Source organism: Cheilinus undulatus, linkage group 19, assembly GCF_018320785.1.
Source record: "Cheilinus undulatus linkage group 19, ASM1832078v1, whole genome shotgun sequence".
NCBI lineage: Eukaryota > Metazoa > Chordata > Actinopteri > Labriformes > Labridae > Cheilinus > Cheilinus undulatus.
Genome location: NC_054883.1, coordinates 26,664,372 through 26,681,969, shown reverse-complemented (window position 1 = coordinate 26,681,969; position 17,598 = coordinate 26,664,372). Strand labels below are relative to the sequence as shown.

Sequence of the window (17,598 nt, the reverse complement as noted above, 5' to 3'; positions counted from 1 at the left end):
AGCAGCTGATACTAACTTTACTGATGGATATCTTTATTTTGAACTTGTGAATGACATCTTAAAACGGTAAATAGCAGTAAAATGGAATAAACAGGAACTTTCATCTGCAAATACTTAAAAATCTCATTTTACAGTTTTGTAGCTCCTGTACTGGCTGTTAGAGGTGGTTAATTATGTCTCTCACATGTATTCTCAGCCGTCTTTCCTGGTCTCCTCTAAGCCTCTTGTCTCTCCTATGGTGGTGATGGGCTTACACGAAGGCTGCTGGGGGGCTTTTAGTATTAGTGCAGCTAAAGCAGGAACATCTTCCCCGCTCCCTTCACTCTCTTCACAGACACGGACGCTGATGCATCTTTAACTCTATCACCATGTTTGGAAAGGTGAAGGGGCTCCTCAGCGGCCCCCAGCTGCCACAGGCTTCAGGGGCCCCCTCAGGGGCGGCCCCTAACCCAGCTCCAACATCAGCTCCGGCTCAAGCTAAGGTACCACTTCTCTACCTGTAGAAAACTATGCTACTTTTAGTTTATAATCGATTTTAATATAGCTAAAGCTCCACAATGACCTCCTGCTGTCTCCACATCCTGATCCTCTGGGGATGTTCCACGGAATCTTTAGAGCTCCCACAGCTGTCAGAGGGGTTAATTTTCTGGCTATTGAAACACTAATCTGGGAACTTTAATGTGATAGAAAACACAGGATGAGCAGGAGGTGAGTATACAATGAATGGTCACATTTCTGTGTTTTTCATCTTCTTGTTGAAAGTGTTCTGCTGTAGAACTCATGTTTGAGAGTGTGGTAGCAAAAGGAGGTTCTGCTGCTGTGGTCAACAGTGACTGGACAAAAAATAGTCAGTTGTTAATTTAGTTCCTAAGAAGTCTCAGGTAGTTTTTAATTCATTCATGATCCCCTTATATCGAGCCAGCAGCAGCAGCCGACAGTTGAAACCCCTCCAGCAGAAATAAAACAGTCCCGTCTCCTGTAGTTCACTGAGTAGAGTTGGACTGGTTCCTGCTGCCATCACAGCATGACTCTCTTATCGGCTCCTCCATCCATCCAGCTTCTCTGTTCTCCAGCCAATAAACAATCAGATAATTTTATTACCCTCAGCCCAGTAAAAGCTCTCGTTTCTCAGCAGGCTCTTTAGAATCTGTTCATCTCAGACTCAGCGTGTCATTAAAAAGTCCAGGGAGCCATTACTCAAATACACATCCACTAAATCTTTTTTAAAAACTAATAACGCTCCATTCTGAATGTTGATTTGTGTTTCAGGAGGAGAAAGCAGCTGAGAAGAATGAGGACAAGAAAAAAGACAAACCACAGGGTGAGTCCACGTTCATTTAGGGAATCAGCATCTCTATAGAGGCCTTCATCATCACTAAGTTGTCCTCTGAGGTAGGAATGGAATGTTTAATTACATTAAAGGACAACATTATCCTCAAAGCAGAGGACGGAATGCTTTATTAGGTAAAGGATAACATTATCCTCAGAGGCGGAGGACAGAATGTTTTATTAGATTAAAAAAAAATATCATTACTCTCAGAGGCAGGAATGGAATGTTTAATTAGATTAAAGAACAACATTGTCCTCAGAGGCAGAGGACGGAATGTTTTATATTATTAAAGGATAACATGATCCTCAGAGGCAGATGATGGAATGTTTTATATGATTAAAAGATAACATTATCCTTAGAGGCAGAGGATGGAATGTTGTATAAGACTGAGGATAACATGATCCTCTGAGGAGGAGGACGGAATGTTTTATATGATTAAAAGATAACATTATCCTTAGAAGCAGAGGATGGAATGTTATATAAGATTGAGGATAACCTCATTCCTCAGAGGCAGAGGACAGAATGTTTTTTATGACTAAAGGATAACATTATCCACAGAGGGAGAGGACGGAATGTTTTATATAAATAACTGATGACATCATCATCAAAGGCAGAGGATGGAATGTTGATGAAGCGGGTGCTAGGAGCATGTTCCAGTCTTTTAGCTCAATAGACCATAGTTGACACCTTTTGGAAAAGTGGGTGAAATTGGTGAGTTGCAAGTTTTCCCTTCCCTTTGCCAACAAAGACAGAGAATGTGAGTGAAAGACTTTTGGTTGATAAAGAGATGAATCAATCATTTCTACTCTTTATGCTGTATTAAGAATACTTAATGTATTTTCGTCAAACTTTGAACAAATTTTCATATTTTCAGTTTCAAACATTTCCTGTTGGGTTCTGTCTCTTTTCAGTCTTGCATTTTGTTTCAAACTCATTTATTTGTGAGATTGTCCTTTTCCGTTTTCCTGCATCACTTCTCACTATTGTGCATGTTTTCTTCATGTCAGTCATTTCAGCTGTTGCCTTTGCTTCTGGCCATCACTGTAGTTTTTGTTCTTCTGTTAAAGAACCATCTTCAGCACCAGCTCCAACATCTACAGCATCCTCTCCTCCATCAGCCCCTGCAGCATCCTCTCCTCCATCAGCCCCAGCTCCTGCAGCACCGGCTCCTGCAACACCGGCTCCTGCCTCAGCTCCTGCTCCAGCAGCTGCTCCAGTCAACCCAGATCAACCTGGACCTGAAGGGTAAAAACACTTTCATCATTACAGTTTTCCTCCTGTTCCGTTGTCAAATATCCATAATAAGTAAGCAGATACAATTGACCCTCTGTTAAACCCTGCTCTCATTGGATACTGTCAACAGTAGGGATGCCCAGCATTATCAGCAAAATATATACTGGCAAATACACTACATGGACAAAAGTATTCAGCCAACCGACATTTCCACCAACAGGGACTGTAATGATATATTCATATCCATGTACTTTAATGTGGAGTATCTAATTAATCATATATATAATTAATCAGATGTAGAATTAATCAGCTATTCAATCAATCAGTCAGATATCTAATTAATCAGATTTCTAATCAATCAGATATCTTATCAATAAGATATCTGATTAATCAGATATCTCATTAAGCTGATATCTCTTAATCAGACATGTTATTAATTAAACTCATCAATCAGTCTCTATTGAGCAGCAAGGTGGTAGAAACAGTCTGAGATGAGTCCAGTGAGTGGACATTGATGCTCTGCTGTACCATGATAGAGGAGCTGAAAGTGGATTAAAAGCTTTGCAGCTCTGCAGCTTAAAGTGGCTCTGTGATTGTGAAGATGACATGCTGATCCCAGCAGGTGTAAACACAGGTTACTTTTAAAAATGAGGAGACGTGATGGGCATTTTTAATGAGACCACAATGATAAGGACAGCAAAGCTCTGCAGGGAGAAAATAGACTTTACTGCTTTAAGCTTTATTTAGAAAGAGGAATAACTGTTCTGTGGACAGAGTGAGGAGCTAATGCTGACAATGCTAGCTCTACAGCATGGTGAGACTGGAGTTGGCTCAATATGAACATGATTTCAATGATCTCATAATAAGATCTTTAAAAATCTTTAAAACCTCTTTAGTTTTCCTAAAATTGCACTGTATAAAGTTTTTCCTGACTGTTTGAATGTGGATTTATGAAGCAGAAACAATTTGGTTAGTAAGAATGTAACCAGACTAGGCTACATGAGAAAGGCAAGGATGAAATGTTTTATAGCTTCACTGTCATCAACTTTAAAGACAAGTGTGGAATGTTCTACAAGCTTAAAAGACATCATCTTTAAAGGCAAGGGTGGAATGTTTTGTATGCTTTAATGACATCACCCTTAAAGACAAGGATGAAATATTTTAAAAGCTTAATGACATCATCTCTAAGACAAGTATGGAATGTTTTATAACCTTTAATGACATCCTTAAATACAAGAATGGAATGTTTAAAAAGCTTTAATGACATTGTCTTAAAATACAAGGATGAAATGTTTTAAAAGCGTTAAAGACATCATCTTGAAAGACAAGTGTGGAATGTTTAAAAAGTTTTAATGGCATCATCATTAAAGACAAGGATGGAATGTTTTAAAAGATTTAATGACATAATCTTTAAAGACAAGTAAGGAATGTTTATAAGGTTTACTGACATCATCCTTAAAGACAAGTACAGAATGTTTTTAAAGCTTTATTGACACCATTCTTAAAGACAAGCATGGAATGTTTTTAAAGCTTTATTGACACCATTTATAAAGACAAGTATGGAACGTTTAGAAGCTTATTTTACTAAAGCTCATTATTCTGCTATTGTTGGTAGCTTTTGGACAAGTAGGTGGAACTGGAGATTCCCTGGCTTCTAGCAAGTTCCACTTTCTATTCCAAAACCTACCAACAAATATAGTGTTTTTAATATTTCACAATATGTAATACACTATATGGACAAACGTATTTGTCCATCCCCGATAAATATTTACAGGTGTCTTAGTCAGGCCCTCAGGTGTCTAGCATCGTCACCTTGCCATGCAGTCTCCAACATCTGTGATCCTACATGGGTTGCTTTGAAGAGATTAGTGACAGCAGCGTGATACTGTCATGGATGCCATCATAAACATATCTCATAGAGTGTTCTAAAGATTTTCTGACATACCGTGATTTCCTCATCTTCAGAGGTGATGCTCCTGCTCCTCCTCCTCCCATCATCATCAACAAATATTCAGATGAACAGCTAAGACTGATCGTGAAGAAGATGAGGGAAAGGCTGGAGCTTTATAAGGAGAAGGTTCAGGATAAATATGCTTCATCTCCAGAGATCAGCCCTCCTGTCAGTAAGTACCAACACCACATCAGCCAGTCAGACATGCAGAAACGAGAAGCCAGGAGCCCAGAAATACTGGAGGTAGATTAATAAAGGAGGACTCCATTAATATCTGATCTACCCTCCGAAGATATCCTAATCTGGGCTCCTGTAGTTCATCTGTGAAGTCTCTCTGATTGGTGCTTTTAACTGAATGAATGACTGAGGTTCATGGTCAGGCCTTGGAAGGAGATAAAACCCCATCCTACCGTCCATCAGCCACTACATCCTACAGATGCTGCTCTGATAGATCTGAATATCTGGAACAGATCTGCTTGAAGGGTCACAGCCCTGGATGTGAACATGCATAAGGCCAGGGTGGGGCTAAGAGGGGGGCTAATTAGGATAGAGTTTAAGAGGGATGTTTAGAAATTTCCTTAACACATCTCATTTATAAGAACCTCTAAGAGTTCAGTCTGACAGTGCAAGACTGAGAGGTGTGTTTGATCCAGAAAGTGAGTTTTCAGGGATTATGAAGGTTCAAGTCGCTCTCCACCAGTGAGAACTTCTCTAACTCAGAGGGCAAGTTCACTCATGGTGCAATTGTATCTAATGCCCATAAGCATTCTGGGAAAATTCAGCAGGTTAAGTTAGCATCCAAGAAACCGTGGAAGGCTTCTGTTGAGCTCTGTTCTACGTTAAAGGAACAATTCTGATAAAAAACATTTCTTCATTTTAATTTAAAGTTGAAATAGTCCACAAAAGTGGACTACTGCCACTACAGCATAGACCTGGACTAGATTAACGTTAACTATGATTTAACTACAACTATCTGGACTAAATTCACATTAACTATGACTTTACTACAACGACCTGGACTAGATTCACGTTAACTATGATTTAACTACAACGACCTGGACTAGATTCATGTAAACTATGACTTTACAACTATCTGCACAAGATTCATTTTAACTATGACTTCACTACAATGACCTGGACTAGATTCATGTTAACTATGACTTAACTACAATGACATGGACTGGATTCATGCTAACTATGACTTTACTACAATGACCTGGACTAGATTCATGTTAACTATGACTTAACTACAATGACCTGGACTAGATTCATGTTAACTATGACTTAACTACAATGACCTGGACTAGATTCATGTTAACTATGACTTAACTACAATGACCTGGACTGGATTCATGTTAACTATGACTTTACAACAATGACCTGGACTAGATTCATGTTAACTATGACTTAACTACAATGACCTGGACTAGATTCATGTTAACTATGACTTAACTACAATGACCTGGACTAGATTCATGCTAACTATGACTTTACTACAATGACCTGGACTAGATTCATGCTAACTATGACTTTACTACAATGACCAGGACTAGATTCATGTTAACTATGACTTTACTACAATGACCTGGACTAGATTCATGTTAACTATGACTTCACTACAATGACCTGGACTAGATTCATGTTAACTATGACTTCACTACAATGACCTGGACTAGATTCATGTTAACATTGACTTTACTACAATGACCTGGACTGGATTCATGTTAACTATGACTTTACTACAATGACCTGGACTGGATTCATGTTAACTATGACTTCACTACAATGACCTGGACTGGATTCATGTTAACTATGACTTTACTACAATGACCTGGACTAGATTCACATCAACTATGACTTTACTACAACAACCTGGACAAGATTCATGTTAACTATGAATTCACAACAATGACCTGGACTAGATTCATGTTAACATTGACTTTACTACAATGACCTGGACTGGATTCATGTTAACTATGACTTTACTACAATGACCTGGACTGGAATCATGTTAACTATGACTTTACTGCAACGACCTGGACTAGATTTATGTTAACTATGACTTCACTACAATGACCTGGACTAGATTCATGTTAACTGTGACTTTACTACAATGACCTGGACTGGATTCATGTTAACTATGACTTTACTACAATGACCTGGACAAGATTCATTTTAACTATGTAATCACCGCAACGACCTGGACTAGAGTCATGTTAACTATGACTTTACTACAATGACCTGGACTAGATTCATGTTAACTATGACTTTACTACAACGACCTGGACTAGATTCATGTTAACTATGACTTTACTACAACGACCTGGACTAGATTCATGTTAACTATGACTTTACTACAACGACCTGGACTAGATTCATGTTAACTATCACTTTACTACAATGACCTGGACTAGATTCATGTTAACTATGACCTAACTACAATGACCTGGACTAGATTCATTTTAACTATGACATCACTGCAATGACCTGGACTAGATTTATGTTAACTATGACTTCACTACAACGACCAGGACTAGATTCATGTTAACTATGACTTTACTACAATGACCTGGACAAGATTCATTTTAACTATGACATCACTGCAACGACCTGGACTAGATTTATGTTAACTATGACTTCACTACAACGACCAGGACCAGATTCATGTTAACTATGACTTTACTGCAACGACTTGGACTAGATTCATGTTAACTATGACTTCACTACAACTTAAAGGACCACATGACTCAAACTTAGATTGTTCTGAGCATGCTCTGTCTCCGTTTCATCCTTCCAGCCCCTCTGCTTGGTAAGGTGCGCTACGCCCAGGTAATAGATGAGAGGAAGAGGCAGGCAGAAGAGGAGCGCATCAAGAAGGAGGAGGCAGAGAAGAAGAAGAAGGAGGAGCAGGAGAAGAAGAAGAAGGAGGACGAGCAGAAGAAGAAGGAGGAGGAGGAGAAGAAGAAGGCTGAGGCCAAAGAGGAGAAAAAAGAGGATAAGAAGGACCTGAAGACCCAGTTCCTAGAGACTGCCTGGTCCACTATCGACATGGTCCTGAAGCCTGTGGAGGACCAGATGGACTCGGTTCTGGGGTCGACCATAGACCCGTTTACAGACCGCCGCTACATCGCCTGGCTCAGCTTGGTCACTCTGGCGTTTAATTACAACACATGGTTTATCACAGCCCGCCTCTGCTTCCCCTACCACACCGAGACCGCCATCCCCATCTGGTTCGCTCTGGATCTGTTAGCAGACCTGATCTATCTGACTGATTCTATTGTGTTCCAGGCTAGGAAGCAGTTTGTCAAAGGAGGAGACATCATCGTAAGTCTGAACCAATCACAATTAGACGTTATGTCTGAGATTTACCCATGTGACCAGGTCTGTGCTGTTGTTTCAGAAAGACCGAGTCCTGACAAAGAAGAACTACCGGGAGTGTGAGAGATTCATGGTTGGTACCTGTTCAACAAAAATCTGGAGATTATATCCTTTGTTAAAATGTGAAATGAGTGAAAGTTGTAAAAATTTGACTAAAACTTGTTTATAGCTCACTTCCAGAAAATTTTAGAGGATGTCTTATACACATGCGTGCCAATTGTCATGGATGTAGCTCATACCCTGTCCACTGATGTTTGGGGCCCCTAGGGGCCATTATTTGACAGACTTATACGGAACACTATCAGATCAAAATTGCCACCTGGGCTGAATTCTATGCCAGGTTTGGTGAGTCATCAGAAAAATACAAATTATACAGTAATTACCTCCGTTTCTATGGGGTCATCGCTGTAAGGGCGATCCTGGGGTCCTAATAATAGAATATTCAAACACATACAAAAGCTCATTCTTATTAAGTCCCTTTCCTAAATAACTGTAGTAAAATTTCACTGGTCCTTAAAGGACCCCATGGTGACACGGGTCAGACTGTCCTTCAAGTAAACTTCCTTTTTAAAGAGATGGGATCAAACCTTGCTGTAAACACACAGTTTTATTTGAATAAACCTTTTATTATTAGACACCACAGTTCTGTAAACATGTATGTGATGAATTCAGAGAGGACACTCAGCATTATTTGACTTTTACTGCAGGAGTTTCACACTAAAACAGCGAGGCAACCAACACATCAGTCCCTGTATTAAACAGCTGCTGTGATCTCAGTCTGCCACCAGATGTCACTGTTTTTTTCCAGAGAATGAAACCCCACAGCCCCGAATCTCTGTCAACACAAATAGACAGAACACTATAAAATCTGCCTCACAGACATTTGACACATTTATGACCCAGTAAAACAGTCCACTTTCAGGTCCCAACCTGCCAGTTGAGAACCACTGGTCTGAATTATAGCTACAGCACTTCCATATGAAGATGTTAATGTGTAAATAAGACAGTATTTAGCAGTTGATATGTGAATCTTGATAATGAAAATAAAAAAACGACCCAGTGTTGGCCTCCTAGGATGGTTTTTGTTGCTGTGGTATTTAACAGGTATCTGCAGCACTCTATTTCAGCAAGAATCACGTCAAAGTTTACATATATAGGGATGTAGGGTAGTGGACATTTGGCATGTATATCAGTATATCCAACTCTTTCATTGATACCAGTATCATATTTATGATGTTGCCCATCATTTAAACCCAGTTTCATGTCATCAATAATGTCTCTGTTCTCACAGACAGACATGTGTTGCCTCATCCCCTTCGACCTTCTCTACTTCCAGTTTGGCTTTAAATCCATTTTCAGAGCCAACCGGCTGCTCAAGGTGAGTTAACTCACATGGAGGTCAATTTCTTTAGACTTCCTGTTGGAGCAGCGGCTGATTTCAACTTCTTATGTATTCAGGCGGACACGTTCTTTGAGTTCAGTGATCGTCTGGAGAGCATCATGGCTAAAGCTTACATCTGGAGGTGAGACTACTGATAGATAAAACATCTCCTTAGTTTCTACGGACCTTATTTCTGCTGTCTTTGACCCCAAACACACCACCACTGACTACATGATGATCATAGTGAAAGCAGACCATAAATATGGTAGAAACATGTTCAAGTAGAGAATAAATCAGCTGATAAATACTAACATTTATGAGCATTTTATAGAGGATCGACTATTCAGGTTAGCTCTGCCTGTTGTTTCTGTGCTGCTCTCATTTGATCTCACTAAGAGTCTCAACTTCTATCCCATACACACTGAGTAAAAGTCTGAGAGCCAAAAATTATCATCAAACTTTAACAGTAATTATAGAAAAACTGGCAAAGACAGCAAAACAGTGAATCTAGCATAAATAGCTGAATAATTTGTCAACCTTCTAAAGCCTAAATGAAGTCTGTAGGAGGAACTGAGGTGGATGTTTAGGACTTGGACTAAAATGATGTGTTCATCCTCTACCTGTTTCCTACTGGTTGGTCATCCTCTCCCTGTTTCCTATTGGTCTGTCCATCCTCTCTCTATTTCCTGTTGGTCAGTCCATCCTAGTCCTGTTTCTGATTGGTTGGTCCATCCTCTAATAATACTAATCATAATAATATTGGTCTGTTTGTCTCAGAGTGATTCGGACCATTGGATATCTTCTCTTCATGCTCCACATCAACGCCTGCTTCTACTACGTGGCGTCAGACTTTCAGGGCATCGGGAAGACCAAGTGGGTTTACTCTGGTCAGGGCAGCGCGTAAGTACTAAAACATTTCAGTCATTATTTAAGTGTAATCATAAGACAGCAGACCCATAGACTAGGGTCTTTAGTTCAAACAGAAGCCAGAGATAGCAGGGGGTTCAAACTTTCATCGAGGGCCACACACAGAAACATACCAGGCTGATGGGGCCCCTCTGACATCCCTCTGCTGTAGTGAATACATCATCTCCACATCCAGACATTGATGAAGGCTACTATGATGATACTGGCTGATTAAAAGTAAATTTGGTCTTTTTAAACCTCAGTCCTGTTTCAGAGATTTTGGTTCTAATTACTAATCCACATACAGTATAAAGGTCTCTCTTTTTAGGTAGAAGCTTCTGTTCTTAAAATGACATAAGTTATCCACATCAAATTAGTGTCAAGAAGGCATTAAGATGTTGGTGCAGCACTGCACAAAAATCTGTACATTTTGGAAAGAGGGCACGGCCGTTACAGGATGGCAAACAATGTGCTTGATAAGAGCTTGCACCCAAACACACTGGCAATTGTATTTTCCAAAAGAAATACAGTGCCACCTTGTGGTAAGAGAAAGTAAATTGCTTCTGGTTAATCAATTCCCATTTCGCTCTGGTCGAGCAAATCTCAGTCACACTCAGGCACATCCTTAGATCTGTACCTTCATTTTTGTAGAGAATCATAAGTGTACGTCTAACGATATTGCCATGACGACATTTTGTTCAGCAGAAAAAAGGAAGTTTTTTTTTTCATGGGCTTATCGTACTTGAAAAGACATGAAGCTTGGTATAAATAATGCCCACATGAATTTTGTTGGTAGCCATGGCTTAATGACTCAGTGGGGGCCCCTCCAGTATTAAATAAAACAGCCTGTGTAGCATACTATGCTGATCCAGTCAACTTCATCTTTGGTGTAACATAAGGTGAGGCCTGGTAGATTAAAAGTTAGCAACATGTTGTACCAAACTCAAAGGACATGGCCATGGCAGCTCATGAAATGTAGATGTCTTTCCATGTCAAAATAGTAGCTGTCCTTCACAAAAACACGTCGCATTTATTACAGGATCCAAATCCCAATGAAATTTGCTCATACAACTCCCAAGAAATTGACCTTACACTTATTTGAAGGTCAAAACACCATGGGGATTTTTTGTTCACCTTAAAATAGGAGGTAGATATTTTTATATGCTTTACATTCTTGTAAAGCTATTAAACTTGCCAGAAAAATTCCCTGTGAACCCTGGAAAGAATGATATGGCTTAAGATGGTTGGCGTTGCATATTGATTAGTGGCGCCCCCTAGAAAATTTTTAAAAATCAGCCCCTGCAACTGGTTTAACTAGCATTTTGAAATTTGGTATGCATATGAATCATGCTTACACAAACAAAAAAGCCTCATGGACTCATATTGTAAAATCTACAGGAAGTCCACCAGTTTGAATTTTTGTACAGATACAGATACAGAAACAAGAAGAGTCCTCCAGGATTAAAAGTTGTCAAAATGTTGTACAAAGCTCAAAGTGGCCACAGCAGCTCGTCAAAATCAAACGTTTCTCCATGTAATTAATAGGAAACCAAATTAAAAAACAATAATGACAAGTTTGGCTAAATCCTGCTGACATTATTCCAGGGATATCCCAAGGTGTTGACCTTACATATATTTGAAGGTCAAAACCTGCCACACCGGTTGTACATGCAGATCCATGAACCAACCATGACCAGGTAGACTTGTCTCTAAAGTCCCATTTAACCCAACTCTTTAATCCCGTCCTCTCTGCAGGTACCTGCGTAGTTACTACTTTGCTGTCCGCAGTCTGATCAACATCGGGGGTTTAAACGAACCTCACACTGTCTTTGAGATCGCTTTTCAGATGACTAACTTCTTCGTGGGTGTCTTTGTGTTCTCCAGTCTGATTGGACAGGTAATGAAGAGCTAATGACCCTCACTGAGTCCCTGCATGAGTAGACACTAGAATCACCAAGCTAGCATGTCCTATACACTAGCCCCCATCTGTTAACATCACTCATTTCCAGTGTTGGGGATAACGCGTTACAAAGTAATCTGTTAGAGTACTCAGATCACTTTTTTGTTGTAATGAGTAACGTTACACGTTAGTTGTACAAGTCAAGTAATCCCATTGTTAGTGACATTTTCATAAAAGTAATCCATTACTAAAAGAAAAATCCCAAATTTCCTCTCTCTTCCGTGGCTTCAAAAAGAGAGAAAGAAAAAAGAAAGCTCCTTGAGGTATCTACTCTGTTTGTCCTTCTTTCTTCCTGTAGTCATGTTGGCACGTAGTGCCGTGACAGCGGAAGGTAAACATGCTCTGTCATTACGCGCGCATTGTTAGCTTGTTGAACCAGTGAGATGACGGAGAGGACAGCAGGCCACTGTAGCATGATCCCCATTGTGTCAGATTTTTGGATAAAAGGGACAACAACTAACCTAACACCAGATGGATGTGTTTCACACATCCATCTGGAAAACCTTTGATGTACAGCTTTTGGGAAAAGGCAGACCTTTGAAAAAATACTTGGAGGGTGATTGGATGAACGTTAAGTCTGTCACATCTTTACGGGCCATTTAGAACAACAAAACATGTGACGTACTGCTACCGAGGTGCGCGTGCACAACTACGTCTCTACGTTAGCTACCATCTATATGGAAGCATCTCTCATCTCTATGTTAGCTCCCATCTATATGGAAGCATGTCTTATCTCTACTTTAGAGTCTGACCGTGGCGTAGTTTCACCATCCACATTGTTCCTTGTTGGTTCCCCTTTACGTCTTGAGTGTTGGAAAACTCATTTTTTGTTATTCACTCAGTATTTGAAAAGAAACTGCATCAACTAATGTGTTAATGTATTTTTCCATGGTCCCCCGTCAGATGAGGGATGTTATCGGAGCTGCCACGGCGGGTCAGACTTACTTCAGGTCATCTATGGATAACACCGTCTCCTACATGGTCAACAACAGAATCCCATCTCTGGTCCAGAACAGAGTCCGCACCTGGTACACCTACACCTGGGATGCGCAGGGCATGCTGGGTAATTAACACTGGATAATTCTTCCTCTTTCACTTTTAGACATCCATCCTGAAATAAAGTCATCTATTTTGTTCTGGTTGTTTCTAGACGAGTCTGAGCTTCTCGATAAGATGCCTCTGGTGATGAGGACGGCCATTGCTGTCGACATCAACCTCACCACATTCCAGAAGATCGATCTGTTCAAGGTATCTTACCCAAAACGACATGGTTACCCTCCAATGACACATACTCTGTCTGCCCAGTGAACATGAAGTACACCGAAGAGCAAATCTCCCTTTCTAGTCCATCGCTGTGGGTCCACAGAATGAGTTCTGGTCTGTCTCCAGCGCTTTTATAAGAGCCATTACACACTGCCTGGCTGAGAAACAGACTGAGACTGTTTTCAGCAGAGCTCGCCGTGAAACACATCAATCCACAAAGAGCAAATAGGAAATAGGAAATAAGAAATATGAAAGAGACAACAGAGTAACCATTCAATTTAGAAATACAGCTCTGTGCACAGACTCCTGATCTAATTTAAATATCATCATTACATCACATCATGTGGTTGACGCCACAGGTCGGTCATCAGCCATTTAATTTACTAATGTACTATAGAAAATAAACCTCAGAGAGGGAAAGGAACCTGCTATCTGCATGCTACTTTATGTGATTTTTGCAAATCCTGTTTGAACGCCTGCTGCACACATTTGGATAAATGAATAATAATGTCTTCAGTCAGACCATGACCCCTGATCTCAGGGGGGCAGATTGGACCTAAAGTGGTCTATGATCGCCAGACTTAAACAGACATCCTGTAGTAAATCAAACCTCCTGTTGTCCTCCTGCAGGGCTGTGACCAGCAGATGCTGGTGGACATGCTCCTGAGGCTCAAATCCATCATCTATCTACCTGGAGACTTTGTGGTCAAGAAGGTCAGTTATTTAATCGAGATCCATGGGGTAGGAGTAGAAGATAGAGATGGGACTGAGCCTGAGTTAGACCTGTTCTCCATGTTTACCTCCAGGGAGACATCGGTAAAGAGATGTACATCATAAAGAGCGGAGCAGTTCAGGTGGTAGGGGGACCTGATAACAGCATCGTGTTCGTCACTCTGAAGGCAGGCTGTGTGTTTGGAGAAATCAGGTGAGAGGTCGAGCTTTAAACTTTAGTTTCCGCAGATATGATCAGTTAATTTTACAGCTTATAAACTCAAAATTAATTCACCTCTTTTAAACACAGATGTTTTTGAGTTTTATCATAAATCAGTCATGTGGCGGTGGTGGATTAGTAGTTGTTAATGCCGTAGTCATTAATGGGATAATACTGATGGACAATTCTCTGTAGCAGCCTCTGCCGTGAGTGTGTAAATGTGTATGAAAAGGTGTGAATGTGTATGAATGTGTATGAACACAAGGTGCGACCTGTGATGCCAAAGCTCTCCAAGTTAGACGTTTATAAAAGAACGATTCTAGTTCAGGTCTATTTACCGTTTTTGTAGACTTCAAGGATTGACTTTACAACTCTACCTACTGCTGAGTACCTGGTACTTAGGCACAGTTGTGTTCGCCTCTCCCTCATTCTGTTCTTAAGTACACATGAATCTGGCTCAAGACGATCTTTGTGGTCGCACTGAAATAGACCTGGACTTTGGGATCAGGTGTACTCAGATGTAGTCCCAGGTTCTCGATGTGAAACCAGCCATAAACATTCCCATATAGAGGATCATCTACTAGAACTCTATCCATGGTCTGTTTCTGTTCCTCAGTCTGCTGCAGTCGTCCAAAGATGGCGGAAACAGGCGTACAGCTAACGTCAAAGCTTACGGCTTCGCTAACCTCTTCGTCCTGGAGAAGAAGGACCTGTTTGACATCCTGGTCCACTACCCTGAGTCTCAGAAAGTCCTGGCCAGGAAGGGACGGTGAGGGCTCTGATGATATGACTATTTCTGATCTGAGAGAATCCTTTTACTGAGGAAATATTTTTTATTTGAACTAAAAAGTGTTGTATAAGTGCAGATTTTCTAAATTCTGTTGAGTTTTACCCTCTATTTTTGTTGATTAACCCTTAAAATCCATCACAATCAGCAGATTCTTGTAGTTCTTAATGGTATTAGTCAGTTTTCTACATGGATTTAGCAGGTTTGTTTTAAATTTTAGGGTCTTTGAGATAAAAATTATGTTTATTTGGCTTAAAGAGACTGCTTTACATTTATAAAAACTATTTTAATAAAATCTCAAGATTTCGAGATAATAATAAGAATAATTGTAATTATTATATTGTCTGTTTATAAAGTTTCCTTTAAACCTCTCAGTGTTCAGGTAACTAATAATAATGATAATGATATCATTGATTAAAAAAAAAAGAATAATGATAATAATATTGTCTGTTTTTAAAACTGCCATGGTTATATCACTGCAGTACTGACATCTAGAGGATGATTATGAAAATATTATTTATACTGATTAAGACATTGATATTAAAATTAAACACATCTCTCTGATTCTGTCTGAAGATTGGTATCAATATTGGTACTGCCATTGATATTTATATTGATTTTTTTTATTGTATTTGAAATTGATACAGGTATTTAAAATTCGTACTAATATTGATATTCATATTTATATTGGTATTGATACAGATTTTGATATTTCTATTGATATTGGTATTGATATCAATTTCATATTTAAACTGACTGATATTGGTGTTGTTATTGGTATTGATTTTGGTATTACTGGTTTTGGTATTGACATTGGTGTTGTTATTGGTATTGATTTTGGTATTACTGGTTTTGGTATTGACATTGGTGTTGTTATTGGTATTGATTTTGGTATTACTGGTTTTGGTATTGATATTGGTGTTGTTATTGGTATTGATTTTGATATTACTGGTTTTGGTATTGATATTGGTGTTGTTATTGGTATTGATTTTGATATTACTGGTTTTGGTATTGATATTGGTGTTGTTATTGGTATTGATCCTCGTGTTCTAATCTTGTCTGTAGTAAACTGATGAAGTCGAAGGGTCCAGCAGCGGCTAAAGCTGAAGAAGATAAGAAGAAAGGCCTGGCTCTGTTTGGACCCAAACCTGCCACGCCTAAACTGCTGAGAGCTTTTGGAGGAAACATGAACAGAGCTGTTATAGAAAGGCTGAAGGTGAGAACGCTAACATTTACACTTATTCATACTTGTGTTTATCAGTTTTTACTCTAAAGGACTCTGTTCAACAAGGATGGCCCAAATTAACAGCATTAAAGTGAAATTACCTTAGAGGTTAATTCTAACAAGATTATTTGTTTTCATCAGGATTAACAGGATTTTAATGATTTATTATGGACATTTAAAAAAAATCCCTGTAGAATGTTTAAGTCTGTTTTTCTGGTCTGAGCATCACGGCTTGGTCTGTTTTATTTCTCTTATCAGGAGCATTTTATCTCTTCAGTCGACTTTTCATTATTTCTATTCATTAAATATTATCATTTAGAATTAAATTCTATATAAACTAAGACCAACTGGCTTCCTGTTTGGATCCAGACCTGCTTTTATTTTGAAAGGTAGATCATAGACCCTAACAGAAACTTGTTCTGGATCTTAAAGGAAATATGGAACAGTAAAAAGGTCTGATGATTCAAAGCTGTCAGAATTGGATTTATCATGATTTAAAATCATAACGTTCCTATTGTTATTCTTATTTATTAATTAAAGTTAGTGCTGACAGCCATGATAGCTGTGATAGTACCATCATAGTAAACTCCATCATCACCCAAAATAACATTGAGCATTCTGATTGGTTGATGTGTGCTCATTAAACTTCAGAAGAACATACCATAGTCCTAGAATGAAAACTGAACTTTGATCGCTGGTGTGAAAGTTTGACTGTCTATAGACTGAAACAAAGATCATAATGTTAAATTATGGATGAAGCCTTTATTGTGGTATCAAACTAAAACAGTTTCATTCTCCTTTTTCAGAGCGCTGCTGCTGGACAGTGAAGACACAAAGAAATTATTATTATTTTAACTCCATTCTGGGAGTGAATTTATTTTATATAAATAAATATTTTGTTATTCAAAGACTAAATCAGGAAGTTAGAGGTAAACTCGTGAAAACATGCTGAATGTCAGTAAATATAAGAGAGAAAGTAAAAGAAAAAGGTTTGATTTAAACCTTTAACCATCTAGGATGAGTCAACTTTTAATAATGGTGAAATAAACTTTAAAAAAATCCTTAAATGTTGTGTTCATTATTGTTTTACACATGCAGACAGACTGGATGGTGCTAAGGTGATCAGTCCGTCATACAGGCTCTAACTGTAGCATGAAAGCATGTAAACAGACTGAGAGGAGATGCTTCTTCATACTGAGTCTTTGTGCTGCCAATTTGTTCAAAGATCATCCATGATGGATGTTGGAGCTGAA

General features: G+C 39.1%; 1 protein-coding gene across 1 annotated transcript; it reads left to right on the top strand.

The window, feature by feature from the left end:
- The first annotated feature begins 368 nt into the window (after positions 1 to 368).
- Positions 369 to 17,172, top strand: LOC121527697 (cyclic nucleotide-gated cation channel beta-3-like). The gene is made up of 17 exons (XM_041814723.1): positions 369 to 482; positions 1,270 to 1,321; positions 2,476 to 2,575; positions 4,529 to 4,686; positions 7,312 to 7,838; positions 7,915 to 7,965; positions 9,184 to 9,270; positions 9,351 to 9,415; positions 10,051 to 10,173; positions 11,935 to 12,076; positions 13,043 to 13,202; positions 13,290 to 13,387; positions 14,033 to 14,116; positions 14,209 to 14,327; positions 14,950 to 15,102; positions 16,186 to 16,336; positions 17,152 to 17,172. The coding sequence occupies exons 1-17, from the start codon at positions 369 to 371 to the stop codon at positions 17,170 to 17,172; spliced, it is 2,205 nt and encodes a 734-aa protein (XP_041670657.1).
- Positions 17,173 to 17,598: the final 426 nt, after the last annotated feature.